This window comes from Plectropomus leopardus, chromosome 12 (assembly GCF_008729295.1).
Source record: "Plectropomus leopardus isolate mb chromosome 12, YSFRI_Pleo_2.0, whole genome shotgun sequence".
Taxonomy (NCBI): domain Eukaryota; kingdom Metazoa; phylum Chordata; class Actinopteri; order Perciformes; family Serranidae; genus Plectropomus; species Plectropomus leopardus.
This window is the reverse complement of record NC_056474.1, coordinates 1,314,190-1,340,143: the sequence shown is the minus strand read 5'-3', so window position 1 is coordinate 1,340,143 and position 25,954 is coordinate 1,314,190. Positions and strand designations below refer to the sequence as shown.

The following is a 25,954-nucleotide window of genomic DNA, read 5'->3' as shown; positions in this document are numbered from 1 at the left end:
CTGTCATTTAACCCTTTGAAACCTGTGAAAATTGGCTTGATTTCTTTAAAAAACATGGGAAAAAGGCAATCAGCAACAAAAGAAGAAATGACCCTTTAATTAGCAAAAAAATTAGTAAAAAACAAAGAAACAAAAAACAGGGAAATTACTGGTGAAAAGGTGCTTAACAATTATAGTTGCAATTCTGCAATGTAACTTTAAATATATATGTCTGATAATCATAAATTTTTAAAGACATTTTTCCCTTGCTTTCATAAAAATAATTTTCTTATTCGAGTTATCTTTTTGCAGTTTGTCAAACATTTCTCACCAAGGTGCTTATTGCCACTTTTCCCATGTTTTCTTAAGAAAATACATCAGTTTGTTCAGAGTTCAAAGATTTAAATACTTGAGATAACTGTCTGAAAGCAGCTCCAGGTTTCAAAGGGTTAATCAACAAATACAATATCTCCGCAGAAAATCATATTTACTATACGCAGTGTTAAATCGTAGTTACTGGACGTACCTCCAGTTCTGTGAATGTGTGCTTGTGGCTGCAGCTCTCGGTTGTATGTGTAGTTTTGGGCGTCACCGGTGAGCGACCTGTTGTGTTGAGCGGGAGTGAGGCTGTGTTTTCCCGTCGCGCTGACAGCGCCGTGTTGCTCTGGCTGATAAATCTGTTTGTGTTTTGTCAGTAAGCTTTTTTCAAAGCGTGCCTGTGTGCAGATCCACCTCTGTCACACTGTACAATTATGACATGTGGACGCCGCTGCATTAGAGTAATTACACAAACAGGATCTGTTTTGATTTTTTTTTTTTTAATCCATTTTTTGTCGGGCAGGGATGCCGCTGGCTGCTGCCACTCATCTGACTTCAGCAGACGCTTGGCAAGCCATCTGTGGGGGCCAAAGCCTTTAATCACCTCTTAAGTCCGTTGGACGGTGCAGCAAAGGTCCTTAAGAGCTTAAAAAGCACAACCAGCACACTTTCACACACGTAGTCTTCAGCTTGGAGAGGTATTTTTAGGTTGTTTGGCCTCTTTTGTGATCTTAATGACAACATATTCTCTGGTGACATTATTAATTATGTCACAGGCCCATTTGTTTTCTTCATTAAACTATTTGGGCACATGTGTATGATACAGTCCAGTCACCCAAATAACATTGATACCATGAGTGTGTGCAGATTTAGCATTTAGAGTCTAACCATGGCAACTGCAAACTTTTTTTACAGTTTAGCATTAACTCAACCTTTTGGATGGGGGTGGTGCAAAAAGTGGGTGGCGTGTAATTCTTTAAGCACTGAGGGGGGATTTTTATGACAGTAGCTACTTTATTTAACTGTATTGCAACAGTAATTCATTCAATAATTTTGTATTTTAGCAGTTAACATTAGTTTAAAGAACATTTAAAAATATTGTGACAAATATCGTGCATGTTGATACAGCCTAAAAATATTGCGATAATATTCTAAAGCCATTTTGTCCAGCCCTATGTACAACATGTTATCAGTCACTGTTATTGTTATGTATGTAACTGAATTGCATTCATTTGATATTTGTGTGGATTTGGGTCTGGAGGGGCTGTCCTACGGCACCAAATGTGCTTGAACCGCCGCTGTTTGTAGGCTGTAGTACTTAAGTAAATACACTAGTGACAGTTCACCACTGGAAACACATAAATACCACATGTGCCCCTCGTTACGTCAGGTGGCTTTATCCCATGAGTTACACATGTGATTATAGAAAGCTTTTGCGCTGCACACATCCAAAAGCAGTAAAGACTCGGTGCTGGACAGAACGAAAAAAAACTACAAATAAAGGCTGCACACTTATGCTCCATGAATATTTATTACCGCCACACGTGAGACGTTTAAGGCTGAAGCCCTTCTTCAGGCATAAAAAATTGCAGAGACACACCACATAAGCAGCAGTATGTACAGATCACCTGACAGGTTATGTGAGTCTAAAATCCCAAGATGCCCTCAAATAAACGTGTAATGTACTATGTACATGAATATCCAATACAATACACGAGTGTCATGAGACGAAATAAAACTAAAATTTTACATAAATGTAGACAAAGTAAGAATAATGCTAATAATGGAAAATCAATCAAAAAAAGTTCCATCTGTACACGTTTCCATTAATTATTACTATACTATATTTATTTGTATTATTATTTTTCTGTTGATAACACATTATTATTATTATTATTATTAGTAGTAGTATTTTTGTTATTATTATTATTATTTTAATCTGCCTTTTTTCCCTTTTTTATTATATATATATTTAAATGAATTAAACGTGATTGACAGGACACATACAGGTTTATAATGTAAATAAAAGTCTAAACTTGTGTTTATTGGTCATGTTTTCAGGATTAAAACGTTACAGTAGACAGGGCTGTGGTAAAGCGGATCATAGGGGACTTCACCGTGCCGCAGGCGGCTATAATTAGCCGTGTCCGGGCTCCTCCGGGTCCCTGACTGTCGGACCGGAGCGGGGGAGTTTTTGGAGCTGCAGCGCACTTCCGTGTTGTCTGTCACCGTAAAGCAGGAAGCACTGCAGTAATGTGTACGAGCTAATCTGTCCTGCTGCTGTTTACCTACAGGTATGTCCACCGGCTCGTCCCCGAAATGTCTCACGTAATGTCTCTGTGTGTGTGCGAGTGTCCCGTGAAGCCGCCGCGGTGTTTGGACTTTACCGAGCCGTTAGCTTGTTCGGGCTAATTCCCGAGGACAGACGAGTCGGTGTTTTAACAGGAGGGCTCGGTGCTGTCTCTGCGGACACACTCGGTCCCCTCATGTCTCTCTGTTGTCACTGAAAGCCGCGGTCTAAATGTGTCGTGTGAGCTCGTGAGCGGCTGGTTTGGTGCTAACGAGTCGTCATTCCGATACAGGTGAGGTGAGCCCGCAGGAGAAGCTACATGGAGGCTAACTAACCCAGGACCAGGACCCATCGGTGCTCAGCCTACAGAGGAACTGCGGTACATTAGCGCCAGGATGCCAGCCGGTAAGCTGTGTGTGTGTGTGCGTGCGTGTGTGTGTGCGTGTGTGTGCGCGCGCGCGTGTGTTTTTGTGAAAGTGACAGTGGGCGTGTGTTGTCAGCATGTTGCATAAAAAGCACACACTGTGGGATGTGCATGTGTTGCGTTTAATGTCACTGTTTCTGCTAATGATAAACAGGAGGGCTGAAGTTATAAAGTGCGGTGAGGCGTTCACTGCCGCTGCTTGAGTGATGGTCTCTGTGTCACCTGTGGTCCCTGCAGCTATTGATTTTTACTGATTGAGCTTCAGATATTTATCTTGATAATATAATAATGATAATAATAATAAATAATATAATGTTGTTAATATTACTTTGCTTAACAAGGTTACAAAGCCTTTTCAGAAAAGCAATAAATAAAAACAAGGCAGCAATAAAACAACAATTAAAGTGAAGACAAGCAACATATTGGTCATATATTAATACTGGGGAATAAAAAAAGAGCATAAATATTTGTCCAAAATGCTCCATTGCAAACAAAAGTCCTTAATTTTAGTCATAATGTAAATGTATTATTATACAGTATGGCTCCTTTCACAGAGTAACTTTATTGTAAAATATTACATTTTTTAGTTTTGGTCATTAATGAACAGTGCAGTTTACTTCAGTACAGTTTTTGAGTATCAATACTTGAGTTTTATTATTATAATCACTTTATTGAAAAAAGAGATCTCTGATCTCAGTGGGATTAACCTGGTTAAACAAAGGCTAAATAAATAAAATAAAACATTATTATTATTATTATTGTAAGCTTATTATGTTGAGTCCACTACATTTCTTTGAAGGCCCTTGTTGTTCGTTACATATGATCTGAAGTTGGCAGATGATTTTTTTTCCTAAAATATAAAAGTCCATGAACTATGATCGAGCAGTTCTGCGTGTGGATTGTGTGTTGAGGTGGTGTTCACGTGCGTCTACCTCGTGCATGTGCTCCTCAGATTGGGCAGCTCATCGGTGGGGACAGGTGGAGAGGACAGGTCACCAGCAGGCGGTTATATTTGGTTATGCGGTGTTAGTAATGGCTGCGGCAGCAGGTGGAGATGAGGCTTCCCCACCATGGCCATACATCGAGTCCATGTTTGGAGTTTTTGCGATGCAGAATGATTTTACATCATTTTATTTACTCTTGTTTACAGAGTACAAACTTCATCACGGCCCACAAGAAGAAGAACTTTAAAGAACTTTGAATACCTAAGTTCATTTTAAAGGAAGTACTCGAGTACTTTGTCAGACTCGGAGAGTAGTTGGGCTTTGGCTCAGGAGCATGTTTGAGCCGTGTTTGGTCTGTTGCTGCTACCTAACCAGCCTCATTACTGCTTATGTGTATTGTGTTGTATTCTGCAGCATTACACATATTTTTATATTTCTAAACTTAACGTTCTAGTTTTATACATTGTAATGTATATATTTATGTTTTTGGACACTTTAAACACTCATTTATACTATTTTATACTTCTTATTTTAATTCTATAACTCTTTATGCTTTACATCAGAGCGACCATAATGAATTAGAGTTTCCTGCCAGGATCAATTCAGTGTTTCTGATACTGGAAGAAATAATGTAATCAGTCTAAAAACACTCCTCACAAGTGAAAATACTGCATTCAAAAGGCAAATTACTGCTTTAAAAGCACACTTTTTAAGGGGAGATGCCATGGCCAGCAGGCTAAGAGCAGCAAATTTTAACACTTTATTGTCATCTCTTTCCGTCACTGGTCTACTTACATTGCTTCCTCTCTGCCTCTGCTGTTAAGTGACTGTGCAGACACATAAACGGGTACATGAACATGACAAAAATGTTGAAATAGAGTCAGGCCTATTTCTTCTCTCACATTGGCTGAACACTGGAGAGTCTTGTGACTTCACAGGTTGAAGGTGAATCAGACTGGATCAGTGGTTGAGTCAATTTGAGACCAAAGGCTGAAGGTGTGTCTCATCCTGTTTCTCACTGAAAAGAAAACAAATAAAAATAACAGTATACTGGTGTATATTGTGTGTATACAACATTTCTAGATACTGAAAGAAGCACACAAACAGTTTCTTTGTCACATGACAGCCACCTGTTTAGTGCTTGTGAGTCATGAATTCATCTTTTGTCTTTTGATACTTAGTCGTTGGGTGTTGGTTTATAAGCCTGTTATGAACACGTGTATTTTTTCTGTGCTCTTTGTAATGCTGCTTTTTGCAACAGCTAGGCAGTTGATTGTGCATTTTTTATTTAAAATCTTCGGGTGAGCATTGAATATTCACTGCTGTGGAGCAGCTGCTGACATTCTGCATGCACTGCACTTTGACTGACCTTTATTTAATCCTTAACACACACACAGCCGTGTGCACAGCGTGGTCTGTAACTTGTGCTCAGGCTTAAAGAGATAGTTCACCCAAAATTGAAAAATCAGTCATTTCTACTCACCCTCATGCCGATGGAAAGTCGATCGAAAGTTTTACAGTCCACAAAACGCTGCCTGAGGTTCACGGGAAAAAGATGTTGCACTCATCTCCCAAATAATTTCAGCAAATGGTGAGCAGGATTCAGACGTAAAAAAACATATAATAAAACCACAAAGCGTCTCCATACTGCTCGTCTGAAGTGATCCAAGTGTCCTGAAGCCCCAACGTGCCAAGTTGTTTTGAAAAACATCACAGGTGTCATGTTTTTTAAGCATGAGAGTGTGAAGATAATGACTGAATTTTTATTTTTGGGTGAACTTTCCCTTTAACATAACTGAGGACTGATTTCAGTTGGCATACCTGATTCCTCACAGTTCACAACGTTTTTTGGAATATGGTTGGATTTGAGGTGGTGCGTCTCTGAGGAGGAGTATCAGTGGACTGGGTAAAGTCGGCAGAAAAGTCACAGAGTCTCAGATTCTGCTGCTGTTTCATTTGCTCTCTGCATCATGTGTAGACACAGCAGACGTCAAAATCATCTTATCATTCCTTTTTTAATCTGGTATTTTGCAGTGTGGCTCTTATTCTCATGATTACATTAATTCTGTCTCTGGGTCATGTCTGCCTCCACCTCTACCTGCCTTGTGGAGATTAAAAAATGTATCTGCAGAAAGACAATATATATCAAGGCAAACTGTTTAATTTTACAAAAAATAATATTGCATGGTTGTGTCTGAGTGAGCAGAAATGATTTCTCTGGATTAGCAAATGTAGCTAACTGAATGGGAAGCAACTTCGAGGGAGACTTTAGGGCAGCTCGATAATCACAAAAATCAGAAAAACTAAAAAAAAACAAAAAAAAAAAACAAACCCAAATATACTTCAGTTAAAAAACAATTTTAAAAATTAATGTAAAATAAATTAGATAAATAAATAAAATAAAAACAATAAAAATACCAACACAGTAATAATAATAATAAATAATAATAAATAATAATAATAATAATAATAAAACATAGACAAGTAAGTTTGCATATATTTCTCCCTTTTCCCTCATAGTCTGAAAAATAATTAAGTCAGTCAAACCGCTGTTAAGGAGGGGGGCGTGCTGGATTTATAATGCAAGACAAAAGGAGAGCATCATTTCAGAACAGAATGCAGTAAAATAATAGTTTTGTCTTGATTATCTTGTTTTAAAAATCATTCAAAGCCAAAAGAGTAAAAGTGAAAATAAATCAAATTAACTAATAATGAAACTTACCTTTGTATTTTCATGTACATGTTGAATAGATTTGTGTTGGAGCAGCTGTTGACATTCTGCAAGTCTTGCGAGCGAGGCTGCTGACCTTTAATTTAATCTGTTACATGCACACAGCCGGCACGCCGAACAAACCGCCTCACATGACGGCATTCATTCAGTTTGTCTCCTTTCATAAAACAGCTTCCTTTGTTTCTGTCCTCTGCTCTGTCAGACGTGAGTGGCGCCTTTTTCTCCCAGAGTTCCTGATATGGATAAAATGTCTGCAGTGATGACTGAATGGCAGCTGATTTGGTTGAGTTGCAGCATGAGTAGAGATGAGTGACCAGCATGGTCAGTTAGAGCTGAATCGATTTACCGATTAATCGATTAATCAGTTAGCTGTTCAGCTGAAAATGCCAAATGTTCCTTGTTTGAGCTTCTCAGACATGAGAACTTGTTGCTTTTTGTCCTCTGTGATAGTAAACTGAATATGTTGGGGGGTTTTGGACTGTTGTTAAGACAAAATAACATTTATGACCTTTTGCTGTAGGAAGATGAGGATATGTTGGCAGAAATGGAATATAACATGAAAAGTATGTTTTTAGAGATGTTTGTGCTGCACCGTGTTTGTACAGTAGCCCAAAAAGACAAACCAGAAACTGGTTCTAAATAGGCACATTCACAGTTTTTCATGACCCACTGTAGTTAGCAGCTCCTCTGCCATGAGAGCACCAGAAAAACGCTGATTATTGAATGTGAAGCTGCTTTATTTTGTGTTTTTAGAGGTTTAAATCACCGGGTCAGTTTGTTCTCTGTGGCACCGGTGATTTAAACCTCCTGAACATTCAGTGAACAAAGAAAAAAGGCGTCCACACATTAGTGTGTGGTGGGGCGAGCCGCTCATCTCTCCAACAGCATAGGAGAAACACTGATTTATTTTGAGTTTTTACTGGCACTGTTTGCTGCATTCTTTCATTCTTCTTTTTTTTTTTTTTGACAATTTTGGCTGTGTTCATGCATATGGCATAAATTTAGGAAATTTCCAGCTCAGCTCCTACAATAAGTCTAAAATACACCATGTAGAAAAAATGTTATATTCAGACTGTTCAGGTCAAAAAATGCTCCATTAAAACCCATTCAGACTGACATTTTTGATCCCACAGCCATCAAAGCAGAAAAACATGACTTGTATTATTTCTGGATGTCATTCTGGGCTTTTGACTTGGAATTTTTCATTTTTTAGTATTTTTCATCTGATGACATTCACATTTTTGTTTCTGTTTTCATGTAAAACACAGTGTTATCACAACAAAAACCTGGCGCTGAAAGGGTCAATATTCTGAAAATTAATGAATATTTGATAGTAATAATTAACCCAATGAAAGTAGAAAATCCTATTAATGCATAACATTTTTTATAGCCTGATTTTGAAAAGCGCATCTTGTGCGCAGATCGATACGAGTGTGTTTAATACTACAGCGTCCTAAGGGTTAAATTAGCTGTTTGCTTTGGAGAGGAAAAGCCTTGGATGAGTTTACCAAACACTCACTACATATGTTACAGCATACAGTAAATATGGACCTTACGGTCAAACTTGCGTTCAGATGGTGCAGCAGGTTGTAGAAATCTGCTCCAAGTAATTTTAATGTCCAACACCCACTACAGAGAAAGATGAGTCACATGAGGAGAGTTCAGCCTCCGTCTCAGGGATTCCTGTCTGACAGGAGTTTTGTTGTCTGCAGTTAAACCTCAACAATTTTAACTATTCATCTTTTTCAATAATTCAACATTTCCCCCACTGTGTTGCATTCTTTGTAACTTTCTCAGCTGTGGATCCGGCCGCTGTATTACACATCCTTTGAATACGATGCAATATAAGACGCATTATGACGATCAAACATCTTCTAAATCCTCATCCATTTTTTCTCGTCATTCCTCTGTCCTGACTTCAACTTCTTTAATCTTTAACGTGCGCCTAGTAGAGCACAGCGCAAATAAACAAGATACGAGCCTTCAGAAAGTGTGCGTGTGTGTACGAGCTTTCGTGTCTGACAGTGTTTCTATTTTGGGAAAGTTGGACTTTGGGCGCCCTCGTCTTTCTTCTCCTCCAGCAGCTGCTCTGGCAGGTAACCAGCTGCTGTTTACTGGAGAACGATTTTCTCCTAAAAACCCAGTTGGCTGCTGAGACACAGTCGGATGAGTAGTCAGTCCATGTCCCAAGAAGTCCCCCTCCAGAGGGGCTCGTTATGTTTGGGAGCAGTGACTGGCGGTGCAGGGGTGGAGGAGGCGGGGTGGTGTTTTTCAGACTGCTGATGTGTCTGGATGTTGGCGTTTCGCTGCGGGCAGCGTCTGCAGCGTCAAGGACTCTGCAGCCCGCCGGTCTCGTCTCTGCTCTGTAATTACTCCCAGTGGTAAACTGCTGATTACATTAACGGTAATGTGACACCTTCAACATTGATCCCTGATGGGCTAATGTGACAGAATTGAGTGTGTGTGTGGTGTGTGTGTGTGTGTGTGTGTGTGTGTGTGTGTGTGTGTGTGTGTGTGTGTGTGTGTGTGTGTGTGTGTGTGTGTGTTGTGTGTTTTTTTGTCCTTATTTTTGGCCATTTAAACCTGGGCTAGACTGATTTCTCTCATAATACATTGCAAGAAGGAAATGAGAAACTTAAATTAACCAAAATTGGGCAAAAAAAAAAAAGTTAAAAGTTAAAAAAAAAAAAAACCTGAGAATTAACAAATAAATAATTTATTAAGTGTATAAATATATACTCATAATAAATAAAAATATCTGGAAAACTTCTCCCTAGCTTTTCAAAATATTATTTTCTAAATCTAATCGTTTCTTGCAAGTTGTGCAACATTTCTTGCCGAGTTGCACATTGCCTTTTTTTTTAATGTCTTTTGGAAGAAATCGATCCAACGTGCTTGTTGTTCAAAGGTTAAAGTACGTGTCAAAGGCATCTGAATGCAGCACAAAAAACGTGATGTCGATCCAGCTTTCAAAGGGTGAAGACTGAATACAGAAACCCGTCTGTTGTGTTTATCGTCACACACACTGATGTTACTTCAGCAAATAAAATGGAATTAGACAAACGGTTATTTTTGATGCTGAATTATATGGCTGTCGTCATTATTGTTATCTCTCTTGTACGTTGGACAAATAAAATGATCACAAAAGCGTCCAATCGGAGTGATGAATTATAGTTATTTGAAGTGTTTGATTCACACAGAGACAGAAAGTAGACGGTCCTGCGTCGATTTGGCTGAGTGCTGCGTTTAGTGCTGCTGCTATTAATAATCGACACTCATTTCCTGTGTCTGTGTGTGTGTGTGTGTGTGTGCGCTGCTCTCACTCTTGGGTCTGTTGTGGTCTAGAGGCTCTCATTATCCTCAAAGTGTTAACCACCTCAATTAAGTCATTATGTAGGACAAACCCGCCGTCGCTGCCGTCACTGCCGTCACTCTCGCGCTCTCTGCTGCTGCCGTCGACTGGGTGAACAGTCACATCAGCTGGCGGTTAGATATGCAGCGATAAACGCACGCATGGAAGGATGCCTGCCGGGAAATACTTTATACTTTCCCTGTTATTGTGTTGAGACATTTGAGTTTTCCTCATTTTGCAAAGAGTAAGGCTGTGCACGTCCCGCTGAAAGCGAGGAGAGTCGTCTTCGACCCTAAAAATATTTCCCTGTTTTCCTGTGGGACTCTCAGTCTGCAGAGCTGGTTAATGGGCATTTAACTCTTTGAAACCTGCAGCAACATCACTTTTCTTGTGCTGCTTTCAGATGGCTTTCATAAATATTAAAACCTTTGAACCCTGAAAACATGGAAAAAAGACAAGGAGCAACTAGGTAAAAAAAAAAAAAGTTCCAAAAATTAGTAGATTCAGAAAATTATTCTTAAAAAGCTAGGGAAAAGTTTTTGGGAGAACAATTTAGAGAAAAAAACGTATAACTATCATAATTACGCATTTAAAATGTTGTTACAAAATTACAATAATTTTTAGAGCAGTTTTCTAGGTCATTTTCTTTCTTTTTTTCTTTCTTTACTAACTTTCAGGTGATTATCTTTGTCTTTGTCGTTCCTGTGATTTTGTTTAGGCCTTTGTGTTCTTCTCTTTTTGCAAAGAGTAAAGCTGTGAACACTCAGTCTGCAGAATAGTATAATGGGCATTTAACTCTTGGATGTCCAAAAAACTACATTTATAATTCTCTTAACTATGTATTTAAAATTATATTGCAGAGAAAAAGCACTTTCTTGAGGTCATTTTCTACTCTTTTGTCTCTTCTTCTTCTTTTTGTTTTGTTTTTACCTTTTTTATTCACATATAGGCCATTTATTCTTCTGTTGCTCATTGCCTTCTTCCCATGTTTTTGAATGAAATAAAGTCAAATTGCTGTGTTTTCAAAGGGTTAAAGTGACATTTAATTGAGCAGCTGAATGTTACTGCTGGATCTGCGGCTGTAACTCCACACGTTCAGCTCTTGACTGCGATCACCCGGCGTTAACCAAAGATTCGTTAACCAGACATCTCAGACACCAGTCAGCCGAAGAGTTTGCTCTCCCCAAATGAATTGAGAAAAGCAGCGCTGAAGAAGTAACAACAGAACGGTAATTAAAAGAAGTGTTTCTAAATGACTTGAGTCAGCAGTCGGGAGTAAAACGAGAAACTGGGGTGGAGCCTTTTTAATGATGAACACATCAACTCAAAACTGGAAGAACTGGGATGGAGAGTGAAAGTGCACAAAGATGGTGTGTAGTATGTGTAGAATACAAAATATCCAAAACCAGCCCTTCTGCTGCAGTGGCTGGCAGTAACGCATTACTCTGTAGGGGTGTATGAACACAGGGATACTCAGCCTGCTTTAATTGGGGGCCACTTCAGCTCTATGATTGGAGGTCGGGGCCAGTCGCAGTAGCCCCATACGTGTTCTCAGATTTTGTGTTTTGCTGTTGAAAATCCTTTACAAAAGAAGGCTGACTGCTTGTCAGATATTAATGTCTCCTTTTTTATATAACATGAACTTCAATAACTTTTGACAGACGGATCTGTTCCCCTTTTCACCTGCTGTTAAAAAAACGTCAGTCAAAGGTTTGTGTCCTTTCACGTCACGCTTTTTTAGTGCTTCCAGTTTTTGTTGTGGATGTGTCTAAATGGATCTGCACCTCCTGCGGTGACGCCTCTGTCTGTTCACATCATAAAAGTTGGGTCTTATGAGAACCCTGTCTCCCGGCGTGCACCTGTGTCCCAGGTGGAACTGGAGAATTTGGGATGCAGGAGAAATCAAACCCAGCAGGCCCGTGTCGTTTTGATGCTCCGCTGGCTAATTGCATGCGTGCAGGCGGTTCCTGTGCTCTTAGGACGGTTCCTCCCTCAGTTGTTGGCGGTGATTTGTATGCACAGTGGAAGACGGTTTGTACTGCAAAGGAGGATTTGGCCTAAATATAACTTCAAAAGAATCGAGCCTCCCTCTGTTTCCTCCGCCAGTCGCATCTTTGCAGAGAGGGAGAAGCTTTTATCTTTGTGAGCTTGTTGTGTGACGCTCGGCTTACTGCTCCGCTGCACTTTGTGAAGGATTTTACAGTTTTCCTCTGGCCTGTTTTGTAGTCGGATGTTTGCTTGTGTCTCTATCAACATCAGACAGGTGTCGGCAGAGATGTTGAGCAGTGGCAGTGTAGCAGAACAACAGCAGCATGTGAAATCACAGGTTTACTTTAGTCAGTACCAACTGTTTTTCACTCTGAGAAATGACTGCATGGTGGAATTAAAACACGCCTTCATGTGCAGATTAACAACAAAATCTTTGTGTGCAAATTATGATGTCGTGAATCAGAGGAACTGAATGGAAATTGGGAACTTTGATGTTGAAACAAGCAAAGCTTTTTGGCTCACTGGTAAACAAAATAAAAATACTTAATAGAAACTGTTTCTCAAATAATATGCACGTCACTCATGTTTCAATGCTTTTTGTAGTTCAAACTACATTTAAAATGACAAAATCATGTAATTTTATTAAAATGATCAATTATTTTGAAATCTAGAAAATCCAGTTAAGTACTTAGGCCAAAACAGTACATGGCCAAATGTATGTGGACAGCCATGTGTTGTTATAGGAGCCAGCGGATAGAAGTAAAGTGTATTCAGCAGTCCACTGAAGCCAAGAGTAACCAACAATTTACTCCAGAGCATCAGTCTCGTTGTTGGCAGTAATGCATCTTTAACCCATTGACACCTGGATTGGCATCAGTCCTCAGCATTTAAACCTGAGAAAATTGGGGAAAAACACAGTGAGCAGCTTGGCCAGCTTGGTCGTTTCGAAACCCGTCTCAAACTACATGCCGAAACCTAAAGTGAAAAAAACAATTCAAAAAAGTTAGATCTTCGGTGCTGAAATTGCATCTCCAGTCTAACCTGCTGACCTTCACTGGGAGGGCACGACACACTTTAAAAAATCATTTTACAGCAGCAGTTTTTTATTAACAGCCTGTGTTCAAATCATCATACAGTTTGCAAATGTTTTTCTGTTAATATAGTCTTTATAGTGTCTTTTTCAGTATCACATATGCTTATAATTGCAGCTTTCAGGATGCCTTTCTTCTCTGTATCAGTTTTTTCCTGCTGCTAAATTATCAGAAGAGCATCATATATGGAAAGAGGAGTGCCCATCTTTGGTCTGAATGTTGTCTTGTTCCTCTTGTTCAGCTCTCAGAGCATGGGGCATTTGTTTTCAGAGCACATGCGACTAACACAGTAGCAGTCCAGACGCTCGCTGTGCGATCCCTCCGGCTCAGCAGTCTGGCCTTTTTTGGATGTGAGATGCTGTTTATGAAGTCTGTGGAAAGAATGTCTGAGCACACTGACCTGAGGGGTTCCCACTGACAGGAGCTCGCTTTTTAAAAATGTATTTTATAATTATAGCCAAGTGAGTAAACAAAACAAGAATTATGTGATACAGATGCAGATCTTTTGCAGAGACAGGTACAAATCTGCAAGGATGCATTGGGGCAAACCGTGCTGTATTTGTTTACATTTTGGGCTAATGAGATGTGTAGTTATTCTTTTGAAAAGACTAAAACTGTGCCATTATGGCAAGATTTTGGATATGAAGCTGATGAAAGAGCTGTCCTCACTGGCTCCAAACGCTGTTGTGAGCGAAACTTTCATTGGACGCTGCGCTACTGTTTATATCTGATGCTTGCTTTGAAAGCGCTGCAGCGGCTGAACACTGGCTGATTACTGAAGTTGAAAAAATTAAGTGAAAGTTTTAAAATTACATTGGAGGTCACATTTATTTTTCACCAGAGGCATTCCCCTGGTCTGAAACTGGATAACTCTTAATACTGAGCCCTGTGACGGAAAAAAGAAATTGCTTTGGTGAACACACAACACTACCAGGGAGAGTGACTCGGCAACATGTGAAAATCTAGTTTATTTAGAGATAACGTACATTTTTTTTTCCCCTTATCAACCAATCGATTGGTTGAAAAGTCCGTAGAACTTTAGTTGATTTTCTGTGGTTGATTACAGCCCTAGATAACAGTTTATTCTGCATTTGTGAGTTGGAGGGCGAGCAAATCCAACTTTGTTCACTTAAGGACAAAAGTGCATGTTGTTATTGTTTTCATTGTATTGTATAATGCAGTAGTTTCACTCATAGTCCATTCAATCCTTTTCTTTTTCAGCAACAGTAGCTCATGCAGTGAGACTGAAAACAAAGCTGTTTTTTGTTTTGTTCAGAAAAAGTTGGTCACAGTTTCCATCAAATTGAATTCATCAGCCCGTACAGTATATCACAAAAGTGCGAGTTGTTTTGACAGTAATTGATTTGAGGAAGAAAAGTGACGTCTTTGAGATTGAATTCGATTTACTTTTTGATAGATTGTTGCGAGCTGCTCGAGCAGCATGAAAAGTCACTCTAAAGCAGTGCTCTCCAACCTTTCTCACTGACCCCTTAAAATGAAGCGATGTGTGGAGATCAGATGATTGTTTTTTTCCTTCTCAGATCGTCTCATGATTTTTTTTTTTAGATAAGAATGAAGATGAAAAGAACACTAATAACATAAAAAACCTAATCAGTGGAAAGATCAAACCAATGTCAGCGAGCTGAAATAATGTTCTTTGATTTTAAGCGTTTTCACAGGAGCGCTCGCCTTCTCGGAAAATACGTTTTCGGGGGACGTTTTTTGGGAGGGCTCAGGCTCTAAAATTAGTTTCTCAGCTATCTGACTGTGTGTGTGGCATGATGGTATCTGCTGCAGCCATCTGTGACTATTATACACACACACACACACACACACACACACACACACACACACACTTATATGCTTGTGAGGACACTTTTTGACACTGCTATCTGTGGTCCCTAACTGTAACCATAATGCAAAATGTAATTCTTAATAGGCATAAGGGCAATAATCCATTCTTAGATGCATCGCAAAGCAGATCTGGTCTATTTGGCATCAATTCACAAATGTCAGTGATCGATTATCTAAATATTTATAATTAATGGGAGGTTGAGTTAACTTATATCTCACAGGAGCAAGCGCCTGTTTGCCTCAGACCTGGGGTTTTTGATGGTGACCTCCAAAAATGGTGAAGATTATAGAATAAAGTCAGCATGAAATGTACACAATCTCTAATGCCCTCACCCTCCAAACACTTTAGAAAAACCATCTACTTCTAAAAATGTTCCACTTTTGAAATCTTGTCCTTTTGCAGAAATGTCCATGCTTTTCAAAACTGTGCTTACTTTAAATAAACGTCCTCAACGTCCTTTCCAAAAATGTCTTCATTTTTGGGAAAAAACAAACCTAGACGAATTCTTTAACACTCTTGAATTTTCTAATTTATGTCAGAAGTCACAACTCATTATTCATTGTGTAAAAATAGTTCAATTTCTCACAATGTCTTTAATTGTGGATAAAAAACAAGGAAACAAACAGGGGAAAAAAGGGAGATGAATGCTGAATTATGTCAGAGTCCACAACCCCTAATCATTATTAAAATAGTTCAGTTTGTTTCCCACAATTTCTTTATTTTTGAGAAAACAAAGCAAAGCACAAAAACAAACAAAAGGAAAAAGAATAGATGAATACTTAAATACTCATGAATTTTCTTCATTATGTCGGGGTTCACAGCCCATGTTTGTCATGAAAAATAGTCATATTTATCACAATGTGTTTACTTTTGGATAAAAAACAAACACATGAAAAAACCCAGATGAATTCTTTAATACCCATGAATTTTCTTAATCATGTTGGAGTTCATAAACCTATTCGTCATGAAAACTTTTGGATAAAAAACAAAGAAAAAACTTAAATGATACTTTAATGACAATGAATTTTCTTTATTACATCAGAGTTCACAACCCCTTATTCATTATGAAAAAAAATAGTCCCGTTTCCCAAAATTTCTTTACTTTTGGAAAACAAAACAAACACATGAAAAAAACCTGTATGAATGCTTTAATACGCATGAATTTTTGTTAATCATCCCAGGGTTCATAATCCTCAATTCATCATGAAAAAATAGTCCCCCTCTTTCCCACAATGTGTTTGCTTATGAAAAATGTCCTAATTTTCTCCAAAGGTCCTCACTTTTCCACAAACTCCCTTTTAAAAACATCCTCAAGCCCAAAGTCTTAATCTGAAACTGGTCCTCACACAGATAGAAGCTCCAGCACGAACACACACTGAAAAACGCACACATGGAAAAAAGCTGTTACACAACCACAGAGGCCCACACACACAGATGCAAATAGACACTGCACACACACACACACACACACACACACACATTTCAAAACGTTAAATTCCTCCAACAGCAGTCCTGCTCAGTAAATCTGCATAATTGCACTCCAATCAGGATGATTAAAACACCTTCAACCCAACACACACACACACACACACACACACACACACACACACACACACACACATATAAACCCATGCAATCCCAGGAAACAGTCATTCATGTCATCTCTTGCGTGTGTGTGTGTGTGCATGTGTGTGTATCTGTATTTGTGTGTGTGTGCAGGGGTGTTTAACGTGTTCCCTCTCGTCTCTCAGGGGAGTCGGTGCTGAGGACGTTTGGAGTGTTTTAGCTGGTGCTTTAGTTTGGACTCGAGCGTGCAGCGCTGCAGCTTCACCTGCAGCCTTCAGCAGATCTGCTGCTGCTGCCTGCGGCTGCTGCGAGGGAAACACAAACACTGCAAGGTCAGAGATGAGAGTCGGTGTGTGAGGGGGGAGAGAGAGAGAGGGGAGAGAGGAGAGAGAGAAGAGAGAGAGAGGAAACAGAGAGAGAGAGAGAGGGAGACGGAGGCATCGAGGTCCACCTGGCAGGCCGTCCTCCACTTCGACTCCCAACGAGATGGATTCAGAGAACAACGAGTCGGGTAGGGGGCTGCTTTTTAATTTGTGACTCGCCTGTGTTTGTGTGTGTGCGCACAGCGTTGCCGTACCCCTTGTGTGTGTGTGTGTGTGTGTGTGTGTGTGTGTGTGTGTGACAGTGACAGAGTAAGAGATGCTAACAGAGTCCAGGTCTCTGTGAACAAGCCTGCACGGCGGCGGCCATTGATCTGCTCTCTGCCTGAACCGTCGAGCCCACTCGTGTCCCGATCGCCCAATCAGCTCGCCCGTTCACGCTCGACTGACACGCCTCGAGACCAATCGGTGCGAGCAAACAGATCTCACGTTATCATAACAAGTGAGGGAGGGCCAAAACATGATGCGGATGATGCGTAGCTGTTTTTATTGGTTTTATGAATCGTAGCTCGTGCTGTGTCACCTCAGCAGCTGCAGCGTCTGCACGAGATTCACATCATCATCATCATCATCATCATCATCATCATCATCATCATCATCATCATCATCAGAGCTCCTGATAGTCTAACATGACCCCAGATTCACACTGTTTTACCTCTTAAATTCACCTACAGTATAGCCTTAACCCTTTTAATGCCTGGATCAACATCAGTTTTGTGGACCCTCTGGAACCTGAGAAAACTGGTTTGATATATTCAAAAAAAACACATGGGGGCAAAAAGGCAGAAGGCAAGAAATGTCCCACAAATTTCTAAAAATTAGGAAAAAAGTGACAAGACAGTGACCTGAGAATTAGCTAGAGGGAATGTGAGATATGATCAAGAAAATAGGGAAAAATGTCCAGAAAAAATAGGCTTATTCTTATAATTAAATGTTTAAAATTATGTTTCATAAAAGTCATTTTGTTCTGTTTGTTTTGTTTTTATTTTATTTTCATTTTTTTCCTCTTTTTTTATTCCTGATCATTTTCTTGTGGCTTTTTTACTGATATTTGTGCTATTTTTGGGGGCAGTTTCTTCTTAAATTGCCTTTTGCCTTCTCCCCATGTTATTGAAAGAAATCCAGCCAATTTATTCCAATATGAAAGAGTTTTTTATACATTTGTGCCAATATTATGTATGATGTGAAGTATTATTGGAAGAGTTATTTATTTTTTTTTGTGTAATTTTAAAAAAAAGGGTCTGGATTTCACAACATTTCTTGGATTTTGGGAAATTTTCAGGATTTTAGGTCGTTTCTAGGACTTTAGGACATTTCTTAGATTTTAGGTTTTTTCTAGGATTTGAGATGTTTCAATGATTTTAGGACATTAGCGGTTTAGCCAAGGGGGTGCGGCGGATCCTCCACTTGCACTTTTTTTGATTAATAACCGTTATTTTGATGCTGTTTTATGCACTTTGGCACCTTATGTATGTTAAAAATACAAAATGATCCTGAAAATCATTTTTTGAAATTTTTGTTTGAAGATTTTGTTTGAAAATCAACAAAATATTTTATCCCACTTAATGAATGTTCAGGAGGTTTTGCGCCTTGTCCCGTGTCTGGAATATGAATTTCCCAGGTGACTATTTTGATAGTTATATATATATATATATATATATATATATATATATATATATATATATATATATATATATATATGTGTACAGTATATAGATATTTTGACAGAAACATGATACCTCCCGTACCGCTCCCGCCGTCTACTGACACAACGAGCTGCAGGTCCAGATATTTGCAAATTTCTAACTAAAACGTTCGACAACCAGAAGCTGCTGTGTGCGTGCAGGCCGTCAGCGTGCAGGCAGGCCGTGTCCACAGGTGAATCTGAGCATGAAGGACTGCGTGTGGTCGTTCGGCCGGTTTGCAGTCGTCCTTGAGCCTCAGGCTGGCAGATGTTTGATTGGCGGCAGCGCTGAAGCACCAGAGGTCATCTGTTGTCTTTCATGCTCAATTAATTCAATCCCTCCCACCCTGCTAGACACACACACACACACACACACACACACACACACACACACACACATCACAAACACAGATGTATGCACAAACAAACAAACAAACGCTTGGATGCAGAGACGAGTACACGCAGGGACAACACACACATCAGAATAGCTGACTGTAAAATATTCAGTACTGTACACACAAACAAGACACACACACAAACAAGACACTGCTGACTGATCAGCTGACTGAGCAGCAGAATGTCTCTTTACACACACACACACACACACACACACACACACACACACACACACACATATCTGCTGCAGCATGCATACATTTTTACATCCAGACACACTCAAATACAAAGCAGCGAGTTTAAAATATCAGCACAGATTTAAACCTCAGTCGGACATGAAGGACTAACAGATGAAATGTCTTAAAGCTTCATCGCTGCTGTTTCTCCTCGTTAATTCAGATTCCAGACAAAATTAATATCAAAAATCAGTTCGATTGTTCAGTTTCTTAACGACCGATTAATCGATCATCGATTAATTGTTCTTATCCCTACTGGGATCCAAGGAGGCGTCGATCAAATCGTGATGGAAAAATGCTGTTTTCCTCAAAATGAGCTGGTTTCAACTCGGTTCTCTAATAGTTGGAAAATGTTTATTTTCGCTCCGATTTTTGTCGACACTTTGATATATGTGCATTCTTACTACTTCCAGCCCCATTTGCACTGAGGAAGTTGGGAATTAGTTCAACTTATCCACAAAAGTCTGTAGCAACGTTTCTTTCTGGTGATTCTACAAACGTCATCGGCGGGTGAAATGGCGGCCGAGCTCGAGGGGGAAAATCGCCGCTTTGGTCAGTGCAGATGGGATCAAAATTAACAAGCAGATGAAGTTATAATTACAATTAACCTCCTTTGCATGGATAAACTGTCCGAAATGGGCTCAGCGCTGAAATGAGTTTCCTCCTCGACCGTCACGTTGTTAACGATGCTGCACACGAACTTTCTCAGCCTGTGTGCTTCATGTTGCCTCAGAGACGGAGGCGAAAAGGATAAGTCGAGACAAAATGTTACAAAAGGGCGTTTGATTGAACTCCTCTGCCACGGTTTCATAAAAATCTGAGCGCTGGCGTGTGAGGTATGATATGAGACATGGGTAGACAGATGTGGGTGCTAAAGTTATTGTGTATCTCGGTTAGATTCAACATATTTTGAGTGACGAGTGAACATAAAATTGGCAGTTTTATGCACTGAAGTGATTCGGGAAAGTCTGCAGAAACCACGACGTCGGCGTCAGATCCACCTCGCTCTCACTTTACGGTTCTCTGCTGACTCCTGATCTGATGAAGTCCGAGCAGTCTGAATCCTCTCAGCCAGAAAATGCGATGTGATTTTCGTCCTGAGAGTCTTCCTCTACTTTTTCCTCCTGACCTGCTTTGCGCATTAACATTCTCAGACATTTTACTGACATTTAACTTCCATCTCCAGACATTTAGCTGACAGTGAGCTTTGATTTGTAGGTTTTTATCTCAGGTGTTTTATACTGAGGCAGGTCGCAGTCAGACGGTCGAACAGCTTTCAGTAAATTCAAAGCAGTTTTTATGCAGAATACTTTTAATTCAGTGCAAGTTTATTTAAGAAAGCAACAGGGATTTTTTTGTAAGTTCTGCTTGATTGATTCTTTGAAATGTCAAACAAACAAAAAAGACAATCAACCAAGGAATTATAGTTTTTAATTATTAGAAAACTATAATTTTTCAAGTCAATTAATCAGTTAATTAAGCAATTTGTTCCAAAAAACTGCCAGTTTTTTTTACGGTTTGCTGCTTCTCTCCATTTTATATCATTTATTAACTGGATGTATTTAATGGCTTTTGACTGTTGATCAGAAAATGCAGTAATAATAATAATAATAATAATAAGAAGAAATAAACAAAGTTACGAACTGCTTTACTTGGTTGAATCCTGATTAAAAACAATGCAGGATTTGGTAGATAAAAATCTGACAATTTTAATAAATACAACAAAATAACAAAACTTGTCAATAAAAATAATTACCACCAATGAAAAAGATAAACTCTGCTGCAATTAACTCCACTGAGGCAAATAAAATCAAACAAGTAGATTAATGCAAAAATAGAAGAATAGAAAATCATGCAATGCAAAACATTTGGAGACTTTCCACAGCAGACACGCAGCCTATGTAGGCAAAAAGATAAAAGAAGATACAAATATTTGCTAATAATATTTATGAAGGATAATTATTATTGGTGTCATTGTTATTATTGGTAGAGTTTAATGCAGACAGTCATTATTTGACCACCGGGTCGTTGTGTAGTTTTTGTTTGTTGGCACCAGAACACAAACTGTACAAGATGAACTATATTTACGTACAAACTCCCCTCAGCTCCCTCCCAGCCTCCGCTGATTTTTGGTTTTATGAGTGGGAGGAGACTGTGGATATTAGAAACGTTTAAAAAATCCGCAGCACGAGAGAACAGAGACGTGTTCACGTTCCTGCACCTCCCCGAGCGCCCCTCCATGTTTACTGTCTGCCTAGTTTGCTGATTCTTTGCCAAAAACCAACAGCTGTTCATGTCATTCATATTCACTATTTGCATGAACCAAGAGTGAAAATGTACATATGATAATATTTGACAATATCTGACTCGAATAGTTGTTTCAGTAAGTAAATGTATTTTACGTTTGGTTTTCACAGTCTCTCATCTGCTCCGATGCTGTCACTTCTCTGAAAACATTTTCGCTTTTTTTGTCGTCAACATGATCTCAGTCCAGATAGCTGGAGCCTCAAATTACTGAAACGAGATGGGTGTATTAAATCTCAGCTTTTTAATTATGTACACATTACAACAGCTGAGTGCTGCACACAGAGCGGAGTTATAAATGGCTGTGTGTGAATCGATTGTTTTTTTGAGTCTGTGTGTGTGAGTGTGTGCGCACCATTGCTTTAATCAGGGTGCGGTCATAAACAAAACTGTCAAAAGTTATGAAATTTGCAAATAGCAATTATAAAACTAAAGACTTTAAAAAGTCATGGATTTTTGTGGTGTTCAAAGACCATTGGACATTCAAAAATCCAATAATAAATCTATGTTTTTACAGTTTCTGGCTGTGATAGATGACCTCATTTTGGTGATTTTTTAAAGAAAACATGCCCTGCAAACCCATGGGCCTGCAGTTTGTTTCATTAAAAAATTACCATAACATTTTAACAAAAACAAAGGGAATTAATAACCAGAAATTTTGAAAGAAAACAAAAAAACACCAACATGTGGTTTTTAAAAATCACCTGTAGTTTTCAAGGAAAATATTGGCCATTTTCTCTTGAAAATCACCACACACAAAAAAGACCAACCAAAACAAAATAACCTACTTTTTTCCTTTAAAGATCATCAAAATTAAAAAAAAAGAAGAAAAATAGTTTCTTTAAAAATTCCCTCAAAAAACCTGACATTTTTTCCCTAAAAATAAATACAAAATGCAGCCATTTAAAGTTGGATGCCTCTAAAGCCAAAAGTACCTCACCCGGCTTCCTCACTGTGATTAGTGGAAGTGTGTAACACTAATGCACGATTTATCCTGATTGGCTGGACAATAGAAATTAAATAATAACATACATCAATAAACAGTTTAAACAGATTCATATATTAACAGCATGAAGCAGAGCGATTATGTTTTTTTCCCAAAATCTAAGACCATTTCTTTAACAGTTTGGTGCAGCAGATCTGTCAGTAATCCAGGTTTATAATTAATCCCAGAAAATAATTACATTTTCTATCTGTGAACAATAAAGCGGATGGTAAACAGACGCAGCTCTGATGTTTCATAAAACTACAATTTTAGAGATTTAGGATGAAAATAAGAAGATCCTCTGAAGACGTGCGCCTTATTGTCTGTTCGTGCTCCTGTTACCTGCTCAGTTTCATGCTCGCAGCCTCACAGTGAAGTATTTAAAGCCAGGAGCCTCATGTTCTCACATTTCCAAATGAAATCGTGGTAATTTGAGACCGCCGTACTTCCCAGAATACCGAGTTCCTGGAGTCTCGTTCTTTGCTGTGGGATTAATTGAAAGGCCCGTGGCTAAATTCCTAACGTGATCAGTTTAATTCAGTCTCTGGCAGATCGAGAAGATTTGATTGCTGATAGAGATTCATTCAGAGGCAATCCAGGTTAATTGGATTTTCTTCGGCTTAAAAGAAACAACTTCTTTTAAAAGGCTGATTCTGACCCGAAAGCTTCAGTGCTCAGAAACCTCACAGGGACGTGACTGCAGACACGAAAACATTTAGACTGTTTGTGTCACAGATAATTAACTCGGGCAATAAACGGTGTGAAAGTCATCTAAGGAAATATCTTCCAGTTGTTGCTGTTTATTTTGTGTCAAAAAGAAAATTACTTATTAAACCAGTGTGCTCATAATTAGATGCAAAATAACCAAAATGAGAATACTCAGCACGACTGAATCTTGTCAGATCTCAAACCTCTTCAGTTCTTCACAGCTGCTTCATATATTTATTAAGTCCAGCACAAACACACCTGATTAAACGTAATAAGGTATTGATCAGCTATCGATTGAGCACGCCAAGATCCAGCAAAGCCGTGATAAACAATCGAGGTTATTTCACTAAATATTGATCGCTGATTTTGTAACTTATGATGGCTGTTTGATTTGTAGTGTTTAATGAGAACGTGGGTTTTTGGCACTTTGACTCGTTGGTAGTTGCTGTTGCATTAAAACAAAAATCTAATTAGGGATGCAATTTACAATTATTCTCATTTTTTATTTATCTTATTTTTACGATTAACAGTTTGTTCCATTCATAAAATATCAAAAAAGTGGTAAAAATGCTCATTAGGATTCTTTAACTATCACAAATGACAAAAAAAGCAGCAAATTGTTACATTTCACCTGCAAATGTGTGACATTTTTCGCTGAAAAATGACTGAAATGATTGATCCATTATCAAAATAGTTGACGATTCATTTTCTTTTGATCGACTTATTGATTAATGGTCTAAGTGTTGCAGCTGTAATTCAGATTCAGGTAGCAGATAAAGAAGAACAAACACCGTGCTGTGAGGGTCAATGTTCATGTTTTTCAGATCTTCTTTCTTGAAAATTTTATTTTTCATTTAATAAGTCCAAATATTGGGACTTACCTGATTAAATAAAGGTTTATTTTTATGCAGAGATCTTCTGTGTTTTCACAGACATTGATGTAAACTGAAAGTGCAACTTGACACGTAACACTGCGTGGCGGCATATCTAATGTGGCACAAACGTCCACCTGGACTCAGTGATGAAATGATTAAATTTTGTTGATGAAGTGATGTCATTTTCTATCTAAAATATCAAACATCAACTTCACTGTTACATCATAGTGTTGTGCAGAATAATATTTCGGCCTTTCGGCCAACAGCTATAACTTGTATAGATCTTGTGTGCTGTCGGGGGGAAAGTTACCGTCAATAATCCACGTTTTCTCAGACATGGATGCAAACTGTTAGTGCAACTTCACTAGTTTGCAGAGGCATACAACCGTGACGCAGAAGTTACAATTTCTTTTAATATTTAATCGTCAGAGCCTGGCATAAAATGCGAAGATGACATTTCATTCTCCTTCTGTAATTTCCATTTTTGAAATAAAGACGGTAAATAGTTTTAGGCTGTGCATATGAGGGCCACTTTTCAGTAAATGTGCTGCTTCTACACAGAAACGAAGGTCTTTTGTTCTTAAAATTCTGTTGGATAGTTTGAATGCATTTTAATGAGCCCAGACTGTCTTTTGTTCGTATTCCTGCTGAACAGTTTGGAGAGAAAATGAGCGTCTGTCTCTGGTCAGTCATCCGCAGCAGAGCCACAGTTTCCACTAATTCTTGTTTCCATACACGGTCAGCGGCGGCTCCACAATTTAGTCGACTTAATCACGTGTCGGAGGAGGGTCTCCCTGTGATGATTTGTTTTTAGTTCTCTGAGGCTGATGTTTGCTAATTTTAATCTAAGAGAGCCCAATCTAAGTTTATCAATCCATGTAAATGTACAGTAAAGCCCGCGGGTTTGAATACAGTAAAACACTGAGGAAGGTCTTACATTTTAGGAATGATGTTTGACTATTACCAGACTTTTAAACTGTCTTATTCCACAGTGACGAACTTTAACTTTATGTAGATTATTTGGATAATACATAAAGCAGACTACTACGATTCTACAAATCTTTTATTGCACCTTAAAATTTGTAGAAATTGTGTTTTTAAAAACTTTAGGGTAAGAGGGTTGTTCATTTTTGAAACATGTAAAGTGAACGAATGTAAAATATAGATGTTTTTAAGATTTTGGAGTCGCGTTATAGAAAAGACTCAGTGCTGATTTGAATTGTGTTGCTAAATGTAAGATGGTAACAAATTATAATGTAAAATGATTATAGTGTAAAACAATTAAGGGTCAGTTATAATGTTAAATACTAGAGGATTAAAGTTTAGAGTATGATGCTTTTTATGATTTCATTTAGTTTGTTTCTTTGATGTTGCTGTTATTCTGGGTTTTTTCTTTGGTTGATTTATAGGCAAAAAAAGTCTTATGCATATTCCTATTTCAGTTATTGACTAACAAAAATGTGTGAAACAATCTCTTTCTCGTTCATTTAGTGATGCTTAAGAAAATTAATAATTATATACCCTTAATGTTGGCTTTAATCATTTACCAACATCAGAGAAATGTCCTAAAATCCCAGAAACACTCTTAATATTTAAGAAACATCCTAAATTCCTAGAATCATCTTAAAATCTGTGAAAGGTCCTAAAATCGTGTAAATGCCCTAAAATCCTAAATGTTCTGAAATCCCAGAAACTTCGTAAAATCCAAGAAATTTCCTAAAATCCTAGAAAAAATTTCCTAAAATCTGGGAAACATCCCAATTTCCCAGAAACGTCCAAAAGTAAACGTCCTAAAATCCTTGAGATGTAATCAAATCCAAGAAATGTCCTGAAATCTGCGAAAAGTC

General features: G+C 38.5%; 1 protein-coding gene across 1 annotated transcript in view; it reads left to right on the top strand.

Annotated features, from left to right (window-relative positions):
• Positions 1-2,526: 2,526 nt before the first annotated feature.
• efr3a (EFR3 homolog A (S. cerevisiae)) overlaps positions 2,527-25,954 on the top strand; it is a 140,377-nt gene continuing 116,949 nt past the window's right edge. Inside the window, 2 exon segments of the mRNA XM_042497592.1 lie at positions 2,527-2,591; positions 2,880-2,992. Of these exon segments, the coding sequence (XP_042353526.1) occupies positions 2,983-2,992 (10 nt within the window). The 5' untranslated portion in view covers positions 2,527-2,591; positions 2,880-2,982.